Here is an 18,475-nt window from a genome sequence, read left to right as displayed (position 1 = left end):
TTAATCTAGAAAGTATTCTGTGGAATTACCCTGAAGGAGAGAGAGAAAATGTAATGTATGACACCCTTACAAACCCCTATGGTTCAACCCTGTTAAGCCAGGATGCTAGCCCAGTGGCTACTACTTTACAGTCCAGTATTAGTTTTGGTTCCTGGCTCATACCCTCTCTTCTTGGGCTGGGAATCATTTGGCATTTGTAATAGTCCTGTGAATTAAGGTTGAGCTAGTGCTAGATACAGCTAGATTGGCAAAGAGCAGTGCTGAAGTTGGCATGTTAGCACTGGAATTAACTCTATAAGGAAATGTAAATTATAAATATAATAGCAGATTGAGACAATAAAGACTCCAGTTTGCCCAGTTTTCCATCCTGATGTAATAGTACAGATCCTGTTTGATCCTCAGCTTTATTTGAGAAATGTGATCTGAAACAGCAGGAATAAACTCCAGAGTAACGACTTTCTTTCCAGTGTTTTAAGATTTTAGCCCCTTTTTCCCAGGGTTAGTAACTATCAGGCATCAGCCAGCCTTGAACCCATGACCTTCAGTTTGGAGAACAGCTGCCTTCCATGTAGAGATATTCTGCCTCTAGAAAGTCTGTTATCGCCAGCCCATAGCTGTTACTCTTAGTTCCTGTTTCCTGATTAGCTCTCTGTTTTCAGTAATCCTTGTTGCCCTTATGTTGCTGGATGCACTTCTTGGAGGTAAAATGACAAACTAAGGGCCCGACATGAAGGCAGCTGTAAAATAAGGCTGCCTGGGTAAAATGTAGCAACTTGCTAACAGCAAACGATGCACAAAGGGGATCGCATGCAAATGAGCTACATGGATACCCCTTAGTGCATCACTTGCTGTTTGTGAGTCCGAGCTGTCAAATGGATTTGACAGCTCTGATGCAGTGGACCTCCCTGACAGTTTTTAAAAGTTTTCCCTGGTGGTTTAGTGGACCCTACCCCTCCTCCCCCACAGCCTTTTAGTTTCCCTGGTGGTCCAGTAGACCCTGATCCCCCTCCCCGTGACCCTCCCCCCCCCAATCTTTTAAAAAAACATTTCCCTGGTGGTCCAGTGAACCGGACCCCTTTCCCCGTGCATGCATACACTCTCCTCCCAATTCTGACTCCAACTGCACCCCTCCATGTACCTTTACAAGGTGGAGGCAGAAGGGCAGGAACAATAGCTCATCCCTCCTGCCTTGGGCCCACCTGGAACACAATGGCGGTGCTCAGGCCCTGCCCAGTGCATTCTGGGATATACTGGGCAGAGCTAAACATCATATAAGGAGTTTTTTCTTGTCCTGTTCTAGTGTAGTATTCAAGCCTCAGAAGTCTCTACTAGGGACTCTGTAACAGAATGAACCAGCCAAAGTAAATGTACTTGAAAGATTGGCTTAGTTACCTAAGTAAAAAAGCTGATAGAAGAACTCAGCTAAACCTGAAAGGACAGGAAGAAACCCCTGAAATGTTAGGTTTCTTTCCAGTGTCATTAAATTTAGCTTTAATCCCAGTGTTAATAGCTATCAGGCCAAGTCTAGTGGTATCTGGAGAGTGACCAGTGCTGCACATTCAAATCCACCTTAGTAAACAAGGGCCCTTAGTGCACTTTAATGACTTTAGCATGCATTGACCTATGAATTAGTGAGAGTTAAGTGTATTAAAATGAGTCAAAAATTTCTAATGATTGTTAAAACGTGTTTTTAAAAAAAATTAAAACAAGTGGGTGAAATGAATCAGAAAAAAAGACCCGGATGAATTGAAAATTTTTGCCTCATGCTCATTCCTAGTAGCCACCATTGTGGCCCACGCTTCTTTAGGAAACGAGTGTTGTAAATACATCTGTATATACCATTTCAGGTTCTGAAGACTGTTCTCGAAACTTCACGGGCTCTAATGGCACCATCGAATCCTTAGGGTTTCCTGATAAGTACCCGCACAACTTGGACTGCACCTTCACTATTTTGGCCAAACCAAAGATGGAAATCATTCTCCAGTTCTTGACCTTTGATCTGGAACATGACCCTCTGCAGTCTGGAGAGGGGGACTGCAAGTATGACTGGCTGGACATCTGGGATGGGGTTCCTAATGGTGAGCAGTCATTGAGTGCAGTGGAGGTTTTCAACCACATTCAGTGTTCTTTTTGCATGCCATTTCTTTATTGGTTATAATGCAGCAAACAGTGAGCTAAGTTGAAAAATGAGACTGGCGAAGGTGCAGAAAGAAAGATGCCAAGTTTATTAGCCATGTTTTTCATTATGAAAAGTGGTTCTGCTTCTTTAAGTGACTGGCAAGAGTCTATGCCTGTATCCTCAGCACTTCTTTTCTTTTCTTTTTTTTTAACCAAACCCCACAGACCTCAAGTAGTAACTTTGACTGAATTGTGATGGATAACATGGATAATATTACCAGTTAAAATTTACCACTAGATTCCATCTGCCAGAGCTGACATTAAAAGACTGTGATGTTTTTATCCATGCAAATTTTTAGAAACCTGGGATGTTGCAGAGACATTTAACTGCATGCAGTCTTTTTAATGTTCACTGACATTTAGCCAACAAAACAGTGAAAAAAATCTACTGCTGCATTTTAAGATTTCTCCCGAGTGGCGTGCTGAATTTCATCAGCACCGCCATGAAGGGCTGCAGCAGGCATAAATCAGAGCAGGCCCAAAGAGAGTTAATTCATAAATTGATCTTAAGCAAACCACTGGTCTCCCAAGCCATGCAAACGACAGATAACCACTATTCTCTTACTGCAAAGGAGATCCTTCCTCACAACCATTAGGAATGTTGCTCCCAGGACTTACTGAGGTTTGCCGGTGGAGCAGCTCATTTGTATTCCTTCCATTATGAATAAACATGAATATGTTCTGTTATTCCAAATAGCCTCTTCATTGTCACGGGACAGGAAATGTGCATATTAAATCATGAGAAGGCCTTTTTTATTTACAGCACAGTTCTGCTCAGGTTTTACCCCGACTCTCCAGAGTTTGCCACCTAACACCAGGGATACTTTCCTGCCAGATGGTGCTAAGGAAGCATTTCAGCAAAGCTCCTCTAAGACTGTGATAAGCAGAGAAGTGGATGATTGCTGGGTAGTTGCACTAGGGACTCTATCTCCTCCTCCCCAAGCTCTCCTACAGTACCTTAACCCCTTCTATGGGCAAGTATCAGGATGCCTCTGCCTCCTGATAGACCCTGCACTGACTCATAAAACAGACTACTGTGTGGCACACAGAAGATGATTAGGAAAGGGAATAAATGTGATTTTTAAAGTGATTTGTTTGTATTTTAGGGAGGAAGGAGATTAGAACAGTCAACTTGAATTTCACTTGTCTTGAAGTGCCTTTTTTAACAAATTTACAAAGACCAAATGTAGGCCATTGAAGATGCAGTACAGTGTGCGTGTATGTGTTCTCTTCTCTTGCAGTGGGCCCACTGATAGGCCGGTACTGTGGTAGCAAGACCCCATCAGAGATCCACTCTTCTACAGGAATCCTTTCCCTCACCTTCCATACTGACATGGCAGTGGCCAAGGATGGCTTTTCAGCACGATACTACCTGTCTCCTCAGGAGGTTCCTGAATGTGAGTTGAAAATGCTACACTTTGATGGAGCAGGTCAGGGTTGGAATATCAGCATCTGTTACTGTTTCTAGCTGTCTGGGCAAACATCAGTGAGGCAGTGCTTCCATCTTGTAAGGTTTTGAAGGGAAACCTCATTAAAGGTTAAACCCAGTTTCCAGCATTCATTTAGGAGGTCGATATTCATAGCAATTTAACCGGCCAGAAATGGAAATTGCCTGTTTGAAGCTAACAGCTGATTTTCAGTGACACTTTACCAGTTAATGCTGCTGAAAATGAGCGGTTAGCGCCAAAATGAAAAATGACTATTTTGGGGGTGTTCCGAGAGGGAGTCAGCACTTGGCCAGTTAAAGTGCAGATATTCAGCACTTAACCAGCCAGGATAACCGTATAATTAGGGCCACATAAAAGTCAGTCCTATCTTTATGTGGTAACTCATAGCCAGTTAAGCACTGAATATCTCACTTAACTGGCTATGTGTTAACTAGCTCTGAAAACCTGGAAATTCAATGCTGATGCCCAGACATGGCTTAACACTGATGGCCCCTGGCTGAATATCGGGACCTTAGGTTTTAGAAGGGGTAGGCAGACTTTTTGTGTGAGAGCCACATTAGGGTATGTTGCTTCCTACCAGGGCCAGTGGAAAAAAGATGGAGCAGAGGGTCTCTTTCAAGGGCTGATGAAGAAGAGGCGGATACCCCCAACACACACTTCTGAGAGGAGTCAGTATACCCCAATGTGGTTCCCAGGCCATGCCAGCAGAAAACTGACTTGCTTATTCCATGCCAAACGTACATGGAGCACATTTGGTTTCCTCCCCCTCAGCATGGACTTACTAACACTCATCTTTCTTCCTACTCTGATGGCACCACCTGCTTCCAGCTCTCTAGGCTCTACACCCTCTAGTGGGGAAGGAATCATTAAGGTGACATGGAATGGCTATTACTCTCCTCTCTGCCTGCCAGACTCCTGCCACCCCCACCCAAGCAGTTACTACACTTAAATACATATGTGCACAAACATTCACGCACCTATTTATGAAAGCGTAAGACCAGGGACTAAATATTTAAGTTAATATTTTTGTTAAGATGATGCCCCTGGCCTGTCAAGGGTGGCACGGCAGAACATTGTCCGTCAGAAGTGGGGAATGTGGGGGCAGATTTTATTTTGTCCCTCTCTGCCACAATCAGCAGTTTCAGAAAGTGGCAGGGAGTGCTGAAGGCCATGATGGGTAAAGTGACAGTATTCTGGGATGGTTGAGGCCCAGTAAAGGTTATTGGCAGTGGGAGCTTTGGATTTACAGAGCCATGACATGGTGATTGTCGGGGGAAAAATAAGGGCTCAATGTGATGAACTTGGAAGTTCTTGAATGCAGGAACGTGTGAGGGGGGGAGGAGGGAAAGATAGAGGGGAGAGAGCAGAAGTGCAGCCTGCATCACAGCTCCAAATGAGCTGCTGCTGAGATGTGGAGACAAAGGGAGAAAGAAGGCTTATGGTGGGGCAGAGAGCAGGTTAGACATAATAAAGAAGAAACCTTGGGGTCAGGGACCAGATGAAAGGCACCACTGGTGGGTTGGAAGTGGCACGTGGGTGGTAATTTGCCCACCCGTGTTTTAAATAATAGCACTAGTTCTCTATAATTGATTCCCACCCTCCCTATCCATATTTTGACAAGCAGGAGAGACTTGGAAAGAGCTAGTGCTGCTTATTAATTGGTGCATTGATATATTTGTCTGTGCTTTAGCCTTCCAGTGCAATATTCCTTTGGGAATGGAATCGGGTAGGATCTCCAATGAACAGATCACTGCTTCTTCTACTTACACCGATGGACGATGGACTGCACAGCAGAGCCGGCTCAACAGTGATGACAATGGGTGGACTCCGAATGTGGACTCTAATAAAGAGTATCTGCAGGTACATAGAGGTCAATTCAGCATAATATGGCAATAATAGGCACCAAAACGCAGGCAAAATGCTGGGCGCTAAATACCTGAATTCTATATATAGCACCCAGATTCACTGAACACACCTGAGATGTATACGCAAATGAATTGAATAACAAGCTCTGGATGATCAATACCTGGGCGCTAATAACCAATTATTCTTGTTAATTGACATCCATAAAAATTTGCACGCACATTTGGCTGAATGCTATTGTATAAGGCAGGGCATGCAACTCCCATAGTGTGTATCAAAAGGGCAGGGCCGGCTTAACCACTGGACCAGGCAAGGTTCTGGCCCAGAGTGCTGGAAATTAAGGGCACCAAAATACTCAACCTCTGACCTCACTTGGTGTACAGGTTAAGCCTTGTCTTCCTCCCCTCCCCCCTCCCCCCCCCCCCCCCCCCCCCCCCCCCCCAGGCCAGCACTGCTCCCTCACCTCTCTCACTCCCCCGTGGTCCTGTAAAGTTTAGATTGGTCAATACTGGCAGCAGCAGCAGCATAACAGGCTGCCTTTGACCAGCCCCTGGGTCTTCCTTATGCCATGTCCTGCCTCCTGGGTCTTCCCTGTGCTGTGTCCCACCCATGTGAAAAGGAGGTGGGGCATAATACAGGGAAGACCAAGTGGCTGGCCGAAAGCAGCCTGTTATGCTGCTGGAAGCCAGTGTAGAGAACCAGTGTGTTCCCTTAACCAAGTATTTTTGTCAGAAGTTGTGCTGCAGTATTCCATACACATTCTAATCTTTTAATGTTTTTAGCTGGTAGCGCCTGAAATAGGGCATTCCAATGGGAGATAACAAGCGTAAAGAATTGTGCAGAATCATTTTGAGAAACATAAAGATGAATCCTACAGAACGGCCATAGATAGAAAAGAAAGAAGAATAAACTGTAAACTATGTTTTATTTCTATTGATTACTTATACGGTCTGTGCCAGAGCCAGTGGTTGGGAGGCGGGGATAGTGCTGGGCAGACTTATACGGTCTGTGCCCTGAAGAGCACAGGTACAAATCAAAGTAGGGTATACACAAAAAGTAGCACATATGAGTTATCTTGTTGGGCAGACTGGATGGACCGTGCAGGTCTTTTTCTGCCGTCATCTACTATGTTACTATGCTGCTGCTGCCACCAGTGACCAATATAAATTTTACAGGACCACGGGAGAGTGAGAGGGATGAGGGAGCAGTGCTGGACCCATGAGGAGAGGGAAAAAGAGACTGGACTGGGGGGGGGGGGGGGAGAGATGCTGGCCCATGGAAGGAAGGGATGCTAAACTCGTGGGTAGGGAGAGGGAGAGGGGTGCCGCATATGATGCTATGGAGGGGGAGGGCACTGCCGAAGCAAGTTGGCTCAGGGGCACCACTATCCCTTGAGCCGACCCTGCAAAAGGGAGCATGGACATGGGCATGTCAGAGGCATTCCAAAAAGTTACACATGTATTTATGGAGTACTGGGTTAGGTTGCTCAATATGAGCACCAGCATTTACACCAAGTTTGAGCAGGTGTAAGTCTGGCACCCAAAGTTATGGTTCAGGAATCATTTAGTGCCAATTTTTTTCTGCGCCCTTTTTTGCGTGCCATTTATAGAATCTGGCCCATTCCATTGGTTCCCAAACCTGGTCCTGTAGGCACCCCAGCCAGTCAGGTTTTCAGGATACCCACAAAGAATATTCATGAGAGAGATTTGCTTGCACTGCCTCTATTGCATGCAGATCTCTCTTATCTTAACCAAAGAATGTGATGGACATATCCTAACTCTTCCTCTCCCTCTCTAAATTCCCCCAGTGTATTTACCATACATGAACCTCATTCTACCACAATATCACCTTGTATTTGTTCATACCGGAACCGGCTAACGCCGTTACGGTACTATGTAAGCCACATTGAGCCTGCAAAAAGGTGGGAAATGTGGGATACAAATGTAACAAATAAAAATTTTTTTATTTTTTTATTTATAAGATTTATCAATTTCTTACAAGCATATTACTTGTTACAGAAAAACAGCATAATACAAACGTTAAAGAAATAAGTAATAAGAAAAATTATAAATGCTTCCTTAGACCTCAAATTGAGGGGGGTGTTACAGTTTAGTGGAGTTTTATACAGGCATATTAACATAAATAAATATTAAATGCGGTTTGTATGTATAATTCGTCACAATATCATTTAACTAGTTCTAGATTAAGCTGTTTCATGTCCAGAAAGGATTTTAGCTGTTCTGAGTCATAGAATACATACTTTATCCCACTAAACCTGACCAGGCATTTGCAAGGATAAACTAACAAAAAAGAACCACCCAATTTATGAACATCCTGTTTCAATGCCAAAAATAATTTTCTACGTTCCTGCATCACTTTAGTAACATCTGGAAATATCCATACTTTTGTTCCATAAAAAGGAACCTTTGAGAATTTAAAGTATAGTGTAACAAATAAAATTTAAAAAATTATTAATATTCATTGTGGATATCCTGAAAATCTGACTGGCTGGGGTGCCTCCAGGACCAGGTTTGGGTACCACGATAATGGCATCTGGGCACCTAGATGCTGCTATAGAATAAAGTTGGCATTTTTGTGTCAATATTTAGGTGTGAGCTTTTATGCCTGGTCAATGGCAGATGTAAAACTGCACCAAAATGTTGCACTATTACTGACACTAATTGGCTTGTTAACCAATTGAGTTGTGCGCAGTGTGCAGAAATCAGAATATGCTCAGATTTGCACATGCAACTCAAGTCGCACTATATAGAATTTGGGGGGGTGGTGCTTACATTTAGGTACTCAGATTATAGAATTAGAGGGGATATCATATGTGGCAGGGTGAAGGGAAGTAGGCAAAAGAATGCCACCACTGCACTTCCAGCAAACTATTAGTTTAGTTAGTTTCAAGGGCAGCCCAAGACAATTTGTCACCTGAGGCAGAAAATGAGCTGCTGCCCCGGCTCCTCCATCGGGGCCCCCGCCATTCCCTCCCTACGCCTCTTCCCAGAAATTACCTTTTCTATTCTGTTCTTGTTTTTTGAAGGAGGAGACGGCAGCGACTCCCATGGGCTGCCTTGCTGCTGGTCCAGGCCCCTTCTCTCTACTGCAGGTGACCCGCCTCTCTGACATAATTTCCTGTTTCCTCAGAGGTAGGCCACTCGCAGTAGAGAGAAGAGGCCTGGACCGGCAGCCTTCTTTTCAAAACAAAAAAAGAAAAGAAAAAAGGAAATTTCAGGGAAGGAGGCTAGGGAGGGAAGGGAAGGGCGGGGGTGATGCCGCCTCACAAGAGTGCCAGTTGAGGCCCCCGCCTCAGGTGGCAAAATGGTAGGGCTGCCACTGGTTAGTTTAGTTGGTTAGAACTTGATGTACCACAAAGCCAAAAAGATCTCAGTGGTTTACAATATATATATACTAGTAAAAAAGCCCCGTTTCTGATGCAAATGAAATGGGGGGCTAGCAATGTTTTCTTCTGTGTGCATGTGGGAGTGTGTGTGTCCATGCCCTCTGGCCTCTCTCCCCTCCCCCCTCTGAGTCCTTCACTGTTACAGAGCCAGCGATTTGATTTCGTGCTCTGCTGTTTTCCTTCACTGACTGTGTTACAGAGAGGGCGGGGCAGACACTCATAGGGAAACCGGATATCTCGCCCCCTTCACACTTCCGGCTGGAGGCTTCATAGAACGTTGGTGTTGCTTTTTATATAGAGAGATATAAAAGAAATAATACACAACATACATAAATAGAACTTCATATTCAAATAGGAAAGGTTATGTCACACACATAAAAACAAAAACACACACAAGAGCCCTTTACCACTGGTACTCTAAATGTTTGGGGGGGGGGGGATGGGCTTTTAATAATGCCTTGAACTTAATCAAAGTTGGTTCCATTTGTTGTATGAGTGGTAGCTGGTTCCAGAGATAGAGTTTGTGCCAAGAAAATGCACCCTCACAAGTTACCTTCCACCGTGTCCTTGCCATCAGTGGGACAGTCAACTGACGCCCATGCATAGAGCGTAAGACCCTTCCAGATGTGTAAGGAAGGGCCAAAGTCACTAAATACATCAGTACCCAGTGATAATACACTCTGTGCGCCTAAACCAGAAGTTTAAAATCAATTTGATAGGCAACCAATGATAACAAATAAAAAATGGAGTAATACTGTCAAATTTAGAAACATTTATCAGAAGCCTCATAGACACATTCTGCCATGTCTTTAATCTTTTCAAACTTGTATCAGGAAGATCAGCACATTGCAATAATCAAGACGGGACAAAACAATGTTGCCCCATCTAGCACATATCTTAACGAACGCAGTTCGTGCAATGTCTAAAAACCTTTACTAATCACACTAGAAATTTGTTCCTTAAACAACAGGTGATGATCAGTAATGAAGCCTAAATATTTACAAAATTCAACAACTGACACAGGGTGCCTCCATAACACTGGTGTAAATGATGAACAAACAAACCACACGCCCAGAAAGCAATGTTCAAAATCAGTCCATGCTTTTTAACTTATAATTAGCTTCAGAATAGACCTTACAATCTACCTTCCTGTCTCTGGTTAACTGTTGTTGTAGTAAGAGATTGTCAAGAAAACGTGAGAGGCAGGATTAGGCCAAGAAACTAATCTGACAGAACTTTTGCCTGAGAACAAAGATGAAAAGAAATCTGGTCTTCCATATGTACCGCTTGTTCCAGGTCATTTTACAAGCATTCATACATGGAAATAGCAGCATTTACCCATATAGATGGCATTCATATGTAAATGCTGATTTTGGAAAACTGTTATTTATATAGGTAGATGGCCTGGAAAGCAGAAAATTCAAGGAGGCATTGGGCGTGCTGAAAATGTATATGTAATTCCCACTTTACAATGATTTTAGAGATTTGTACACCGGCTTTTTCACTTGCTGTGCAGCACACACAGATGCCAGATGCCTGATTGTTTTGATCTGGAATAAAGGGATGGGGATATGATATACCACCTTTCTGTGTGTGGTACAATTAAAGTGGTTCAAATATACATATATGCAGGTACTTAACTTTCTCTGTCCCTAGTGGGCTCACAATCTAAGGTTTGTACCTGGGGCAGTGGAGGGTTAAATGACTTGCCCAGAGTCACAAGATGCTTCAGTGGAAATGTAACCTGGTTCCCCAGGATTTCAGCCCACCACACTAACCACTGGGCTACTCCTCTACTAGTTATTCAAGGGACAATTGTGTTTACCACTGTGGTATCTAAAACAATCTTGGAAAATGTATTTAAAAGTATTATTTTACTTGGCTTGTTAATTTTTTGAGGGGGTGTAGTTATCAGTGTGGGCTACTGTGAAGATGTGCTATTGTACCACTAACTCATGCTATTTTAGCCCAGGTCCCATTTTATAGAATAAGGCCTAGTTACTATTAACTGGGGTTACCAGTAAAATAATACATCTTAATGGTAGCCCATGTTGATAACTTTCCCCCATCCCTCAAGCCCAAAAGCTATCAAAGCAGTGTACAACCAGATACAATAGGTAGTTTTCTGTCCTTGGAGGGCTCACAATCTTAGTTTGTACCTGAGGCAATAAAGGGTTAAGTGACTTGCCCAAGATCACACAGAGCTACAGTGGGATTTGAATCAGGTTCCACCCCTGCAAAAAGCCTTGTGGTTTTCAGTCCCTGGAAAAAAATACAAAAAAATAGTGAGCAATGCTGGAAGGAAATCACATGCAGATGAGCTGCTCACAATTACAGTAAGCAGCTTGCTAGGGAAAGCACCAGCACATGCGTAGAACAGTCAGTCATAGAACAGCAGCATATGCTATGGACGCACCTCCACAGTGTTTAACTGTGTGTTATATGCATACAAGAAACAATGTGTGTGTGTATGAAAGCAATGTGTAGCTTTTTTTTTTTTTAACTGCGTGCTTTTTTGTTCCTAGACAACTTTGGGAGAGAATATTGATCATGGCTGGTCTACCCTGGCTTCGGTTTTTGCTCTAGCTATTACAACCTACTTTCACTTTTCATTTTCTAGAACATTGTCCACATCAATGAATAATGTGTGTTCTCTTCATTTAAAAAGAAATCACTCATGTTAGATGAGTTTATGAAAGTCCCAATTCTCTGCCTTTCGAAATACCAATGGAAATGCTCACAGCAGACTGCTCCCTCAAGAATCCACCTTCATGCTATGACCGCTCCTGACCTCCCGTAAAAATTTGCTCGTAAAAGGGAGGGGCTGTATTCTGTTCATTGATCGGAAATGGTTGTACATCGCTCGTAATGTACATTTAAATAGTAATCGGCTTGTTTTAATATATTTGCAAATGATTCCCGTTGTCTGCTACCATGAACGGTAAAAAGCACACAGAGCCTCTTGGTGAATTTCTCGCTAAGTACCGTGCTTGCTAAACCAGCTTGAACCAGTGAAAATCGCACCTTGCTGGCCCATTAAGTTTTGCGCATCGGGTCCTCAGCTTGCTGCTCTAACCATTAGCCTATTCTTATTGTATGCATAGTTTTTAAAAAATGCGGCACCTAAACATATGAGCACCAGCAAACACACGTGCGTGTTGTGAGATTGGCATCTGCAAACCCATATGCCGCACCGCACTTACATGTGTAAAGTCCCAGGTGATGCTGAAAGTTAATTGAAGGTGAGGCATGAGACCAAAGGTTCTCCTAGGGTGCCCGAAACCCTTGGACTCGTCCTGGCCTTTTGTAAAATACTATGGAAATCGTGAACATCCGAAGCTGGACGTTCCATTTCCTACCTCTACATTCTTTTTGAAATGGGACTCCACATCTCCTACTGCTGCCAGTCCAATTGCGCTGTTTGTCAGATACTCATAGCGCTGTGCAGATGTTCATAAGAGACAATGCCGTGCTCTGTGGAGCAAATGGTTTAAAGCATAAATACAGGAGCTGTCTCTATCTATATCATGAGGCTGAGGCCTGGCAAGTACCACTTTTCCTTAAATCATAGTTTGGTTTTTCCAACCCTGAATGAAGAAAAATGCATCTGTAGCATATTTTGTTATGCTTTTGCTTTTTTTTTTTTTCCAGACCACCTACATTAAGTTAATTAGATGGATGACTGGCAGTGGATCTGAATCTGCTAAGAACACGTTCCCCCATGCCTAAGAATCCTTAGGCAGATCTGGCAGATCTTTACAATGAGCTATATAGTTTACATAATTGAAGGGGGTCAAAGAGGGTAATTTACTTAGGCATTTTCCATGTATAAAATATGTTTTACCTGTGACAAAGGGCTATTAAAATATTGCATGGGCATGTATGGTTTTTTTTTTTAGTTTGATACCACTGTGTTTTTATATGATGTTTCTACTGTGGAATCATAATAGGAAGCATTGTACTTTAAGAGCAACATCCGACCCCTGATTCAGGCATTGTGCCAAAACATGGGCAATAAAATGTTACTTCCTCCGATTTGAGTCCTGCCCTTCTGTTCCATCTGAGGCCCACTTCACTATTTCTTTTGGCTTTCTGGATATATATGTGTCTGCACAGTATACATGTTGATATGTACTTTTATGCAGACTGTGTGTAGACATTTCCTGGGGACAGGTATGTAAGGTATATTTTCTTAAATATACATAAGTTTTATGTTAAACTGTACCCGCTGTACACCACCTTGGGTGAATCTCTTCATAAATGTGGTTAATAAATCCCAATAAGTAAATAAATATATCAGCAGAGAGTACATGCAAATAATTGCACTTGCCTCAGAGCAGGTGTAGCATTGTGCAGGAGCATTTCTGTTCTACTGGGAAATATTCTAAGAGTCTAGTTTATGATAGACTCATGGTGGAATTGGGAGATTGCACCATGCCCATGACCTGAGTTTGAACCCCACCAGGGGTGGACTGAGAGTACTCTGGGCCTCCAGGCAGTGAGAATATTCTGGGTCCCCCCACACTTCCCGCACTACCACCTCCCCCCACACAAACACTACCGCTGCGCTGCCCCCCTCAATACTACTGACACCCCCACACACACTACTACCACCCTGCCACACACTATTACCCCTCCCACCTCAAAGGGTCCTGGTGGTCTAGTGGCTTCTTTGGGGGAAGGAAAGAACCCCACTCTTTCCTGCTCGCCTGCTGCCGCTACTCTGCCCGGCACCGTATTTTCAAAATGGCTGCCAAAACTTTCCGCGGTAGTCTCGCGGGACTCAACAGTCTCACGAGATTGCCACAAAGCATCTCAACAGCCATTTTTAAAACACGGCAGCGCTAGGGAGAATAGTAGCAGCGGCCACTAGACCACCAGTGTCCCGGGGGTGGGGGGGGGAAGGGCTGTAGTGCACAGTAGCAGGCAACCAAGCAGAGCTTCTGGGCCCTCAGGCACTGCCCAGTTGCCCGAATGGTCAGTCCACCCCTGAACCCCACACTGGGACTTGTGTCAGATAGCCGGTCTCTGACTAACTCAGCCATCCATCCATTTTCAATCAGTAAATGAGCACCCAGCCTTAGCTGGGGGTACAGATTACTGGGGAAGGCAATGGTAAACAACCCTGCTAATAGTTTGCCAAGAAACCGTCACTCAAGTGGTGACCCCCATAATCATTCATGACTTGGTATTTGCTTCCAGGGGACTACTTTCATCTCTTACCTGTTTTATAAAGGCATGCACACAAGTACTTTCCCTTTAAATGGCCATGCTTTTCAGCTTTTTAAAATCAGCATCCTGTTATAAAATTGCCTCTGAAAAGTCCGTCTTCAAATTTCTTCAATGGCTTCTGACAGCACTCTAGTGGTGACCCAGTGTAAGGCAAACCTGGTAGCAGCAGGTTTGGTTTCCCAGTACATGTCCATGGATCAAAAGCCAAATCCAAGAACAACATCATCATATCCACACTGGGCTCTGTTACTATGCTCTACAAAACATGAAGAAATAAGGTCACCAAACAAGTTATAAGTGAAACCTTTTTAATAGCTTAAGGACATTTTTTGACTAGGTTGGAGAGTTATGATGCCTTCATCTGATTAGTGCAAAGTGAGTTAAGCAAGGTGGCATGTGAATTTCCAGATAGATTATACACTGGATTACAAAAGTACTGCTTGTTTTCAAAGCTCAAACTGAACAGTGCCTGCAGATAAAGACCACTAGGCCAATTTCATCTTCCTATTATTCTTTCTTTTCAAAATTACACAGTGCCCAAGTCATCTATGGCTTTGTGTCTTCTAGAATGATTTCAGTCTCCAGTGAGTACTTGAAGAGAACCATCAGTGTTCCTGCTAGAACCTTTTCAGGTTTCTTTCATATCCTAGGTTGCATTCCATCTGGCCTTGTCCACTTTCAGTTTGTTAGTTCTATGCAAACCTTATCCTCTCTAAAGTGAAATGATAGGGAGAGGGGAGTGAGGCTTTTAGAGCGAGATGAGAAAATTGAGGGAGAAAAATGGTCAGCCAAATTTACAGCCATAGTGTCTGACAGTCTGATAGTAAGTGAGAAACTCAAGTGTCTCCATTAAATCCCCTTGTCCATTGGAGCCGACTCTGTGGGTGCTGTGGGTGCTTGAGCACCCCCAATATTGAGAAAATTCCTTGTATGTGTCCAGGGAGGGGTTATTTTCATTGGGCTTAGCACCCCCAATAATTTTGAAAAGTTAGCTCCTATGCCCTTGTCCTTGTTTCAGAGTGTTTGATCTTTTTAACAATGAAGTCAGAAGAAAAACATGAAAGAAATTGGAGAAGAAAGAATTATTGGGGATGGGGGATTTGGAATGGGGTGATGTAATAAAAGGGAGTATTATCTTAAATAATAAAACATATAACATGACCTCCTTTGCACCTCCTAGGTGGACCTTCGCTTCCTGACACTGCTGACAGCCATCGCTACCCAGGGGGCCATCTCCAGGGAAACACAGACTGGTTATTATGTAAAGTCATACAAGCTGGAGGTCAGCACCAACGGAGAAGACTGGATGATATTCCGGCATGGCAAAAATCAAAAGGTAAATTCAGATTTAAGACAGGGAAAGCCAGTGACTGGTGTATACCTCAAGAAACACACATTCAGTTTTGAGCTTACAGGCAACCAGTGAGATGCAAAGTATTGAACTGGTATTGTAGCTTGAAGAACAATATGTAGAAGTATCAGGAGAGTCACTGTGATTCTTAGCAAGGCTGTGATCAAGCCTAGGGCTTCATTCACTGAGGATTTTTTCCTCATTCTGAGGGTAATTCTATACTATTTTTAGGCACCAAGAGCCTGATATTCTGCCTGCGGCAGGCAACGCTTTTGCTATCTGCTGACGGCATTAAACCCAGATATTCAATGTTGAACTGTTTCCAGTGACTGCCATTGAATATCTGGGTTTATTCTGGCTGCTAAAAAGTTAACCGACTATGCTGATACTCAGCACCAACTGGTTAACATTTTAGCGGTCAAAGATAATGATGAATATCAACTTAAGTGGCTATGTGAAATATAACCAGATATTCAAAGACAATGAATGGACAGGGCCCAACTTTGAATATCTGGGAATAACTCTGCTGTCTTACCTTTAAGTGCTTACTTAATTGCTACTTGGTTAAGTCCTGGCTACATCCTAGCTCTGCCTCAGACCACCCTGGTACTAACCGACAGTGCTGTGGTGGTCATTTTGCTCACTGCCACCGGCTGAATATCAGGCCCTCAGTGAATACATCTTTTAAGTCCCGATATTCAAAAGGATTTGACCAGGAAGGAGAGGCTCCTGCCTGGTTAAACCCTGCTGAGCTGCCATTTCAGCAGCACTTAAGTGGGTAATGCTACTGAATATTGCCTTTGACCACCACAGCACTGTTGGTTAGTACCGGGGCGGTCCGAGAGCAGAGGAGCTAGGATGTAGCCAGGACTTAACCAGGTAGCAATTAAGTAAGCACTTAAAGGTAAGAAAGCAAAAAGGCAGTCCTAACTTTACCCACCAAGCTAACTGCACACCAGTCTGAATATCGGCTGATACCTGGTTAACTTCCTGGTGACCGCACATACCTAGATATTCAATGGTGGAGCTTAATTCAGTTGGCATCTCTCAGCGGCTTAAAAAGTGCTGACTGCCATGGGCTGGATTTCGGGCCCTTTGAAAGCTTGGGAGGGGAAGGATGGATTAGAAGTCCTATAACTATGTCATCCATCTGATAAAACAATGTGGGGCCCTTTTACTAAAGCTTAGTAGTTGCTAAATGCTACTCATCCTATTTTATATCTATGGTCCACATGGCGCTTAATTTGTGCTAATGTCTGTTAGCGCATGCTAAGGTTTAGGAAAAGAACCCATATGTATGGTGCCAGTACTATACAGCATATCAATTTGTTGGTGTACCTATTAAGAAACCAAAATGACAGAGGCAGGTGGCACCTTATATACCAGAGGTTCTCAACCCAGTGTTTGGGACACACCCAGCCAGTCAGAATTTCAGGATACTCACAATGAATTTGCATAAGATAAATTTGCATACACTGTCTCCATTGTATGCTAAACTATCTCATTCATATTCATTGAAGTATCTTAAAAACCATACTGACTTGGTGTGTCCTGAGGATTGCACTGAGTAACCTATTATAGAATAACCAATTAATTGAGGCATGTGTTTTTGAGGACCAGAGCAATAACGTACTAAGGCTAGGGCAGTGGGCACGGTCTGCCCCGGGTGCAGGCAGCAAGGGGGTGCACAGAGCATTCGCACGGCTGTCGGCTCCGCCAGTTCCCTGCCCCCCTCTGATGTTATTTCCTGTTCTGAGGCAGCGGACCAGTGGAGCCGACAGCTGTGCAACTGCTCTGTGCACCCCCAGGTGGTGAGGATGATACGCTTTGGGGCGGGGGGGAGGGGACGATACACCGGGTGGGGGGGGGGGGAATGCACCAGGAGGGACATAGCGGTGACCCGCCCCGGGTGGCAGCCAACGTAGGTACACAACTGGGACAGAGTCCACTTTATGAGATGCAGCTATTAGGAGACCGTTATCTGAAGTGATCATTTGGAAAAGAGTCTTTTAAAGCGAAATAATGATGGATACTGGTCTTGGGGGAAGGACATTTGTCATTTATGTATTTTTACCACACGCATATATGTGGAGAATAGAATATGTTTCATTCAGAACAGGGGCTTGCTTGGTAGTTTGTATCCTTGTGATATAATATCCAAGTCCGTCAGCTGATCAGGCAGCTGGTTTCTTTCAGAGTATTTCATAATTTCAGGAATGCTAGTGAACCCAGCACAGATTAAGTCACAAAAAAATAATAAAGGGATAGAGATGCTTTTCCTTAGCTCTCGGCTTCAAACAATAGACTTCACCCTGTAAAAGACCATCTCTGCCAGGGCTTGCCAAAGTCTGGCATATTCCTTGACTGCAAATGAAGAGAAAATTACTTTCACAGCTCAGGCGTCTATGTCGTATAGGAGATTCCTGGGGAATTTATGAGCGGGTCCTATCCCTCGGCATGCTGGGTGAGCAATCACAAAACCACATGCTGCTAAAGTTCAGGTGTTAGCTGGCAAGATTTGGAAGTAAAAGGGCATGCTCACTCAGAAGGGGTCGCAGTGCCCTGGAGAATGGAGCGAGCAATGAATAATGGGGAAATGATCCAGCTTGGCAGGGATGCTGGATCTGCAACAGCACTCATACTTATGTGATGCTTCGAGCACTCAGGCTGATGTAGAAAGCTACTGTAGGCAGAAGAGCGCAGTTTCTGCGAGGTATACACGCACATTACTGAGCACAAGATACAGAAAGAGGTTCAGTGAAGAAGTTAACTCGCATGGTAGACATCAGCACACAGCATATTAAAACGAATGGTAATGGGGAAGGGAGGGGAGCGCCAGAAAGTGAGTCACACAGGGTGCAACTATAGCAAACCAATGCAGACCAAATTGTCTTTCATCTGTAGTCTGTATATTGCAGCTAAATATTTTAACATTCTACCAATAAGAAGATGTCAGCAGATTAGTCAGAAATTAGAAGATCATGATACAATGAACTC

At 43.7% G+C, this 18,475-nt stretch overlaps 1 protein-coding gene across 1 annotated transcript in view; it reads left to right on the top strand.

The window, feature by feature from the left end:
- Positions 1-18,475, top strand: part of NRP2 (neuropilin 2) — a 343,921-nt gene that overhangs the window by 128,537 nt on the left and 196,909 nt on the right. The window contains 4 exon segments of the mRNA XM_030210069.1: positions 1,848-2,078; positions 3,420-3,575; positions 5,317-5,486; positions 15,308-15,463. Of these exon segments, the coding sequence (XP_030065929.1) occupies positions 1,848-2,078; positions 3,420-3,575; positions 5,317-5,486; positions 15,308-15,463 (713 nt within the window).

This window comes from Microcaecilia unicolor, chromosome 7, assembly GCF_901765095.1.
Source record: "Microcaecilia unicolor chromosome 7, aMicUni1.1, whole genome shotgun sequence".
Lineage (NCBI taxonomy): Eukaryota > Metazoa > Chordata > Amphibia > Gymnophiona > Siphonopidae > Microcaecilia > Microcaecilia unicolor.
This window is presented reverse-complemented; position numbering and strand designations above follow the sequence as displayed.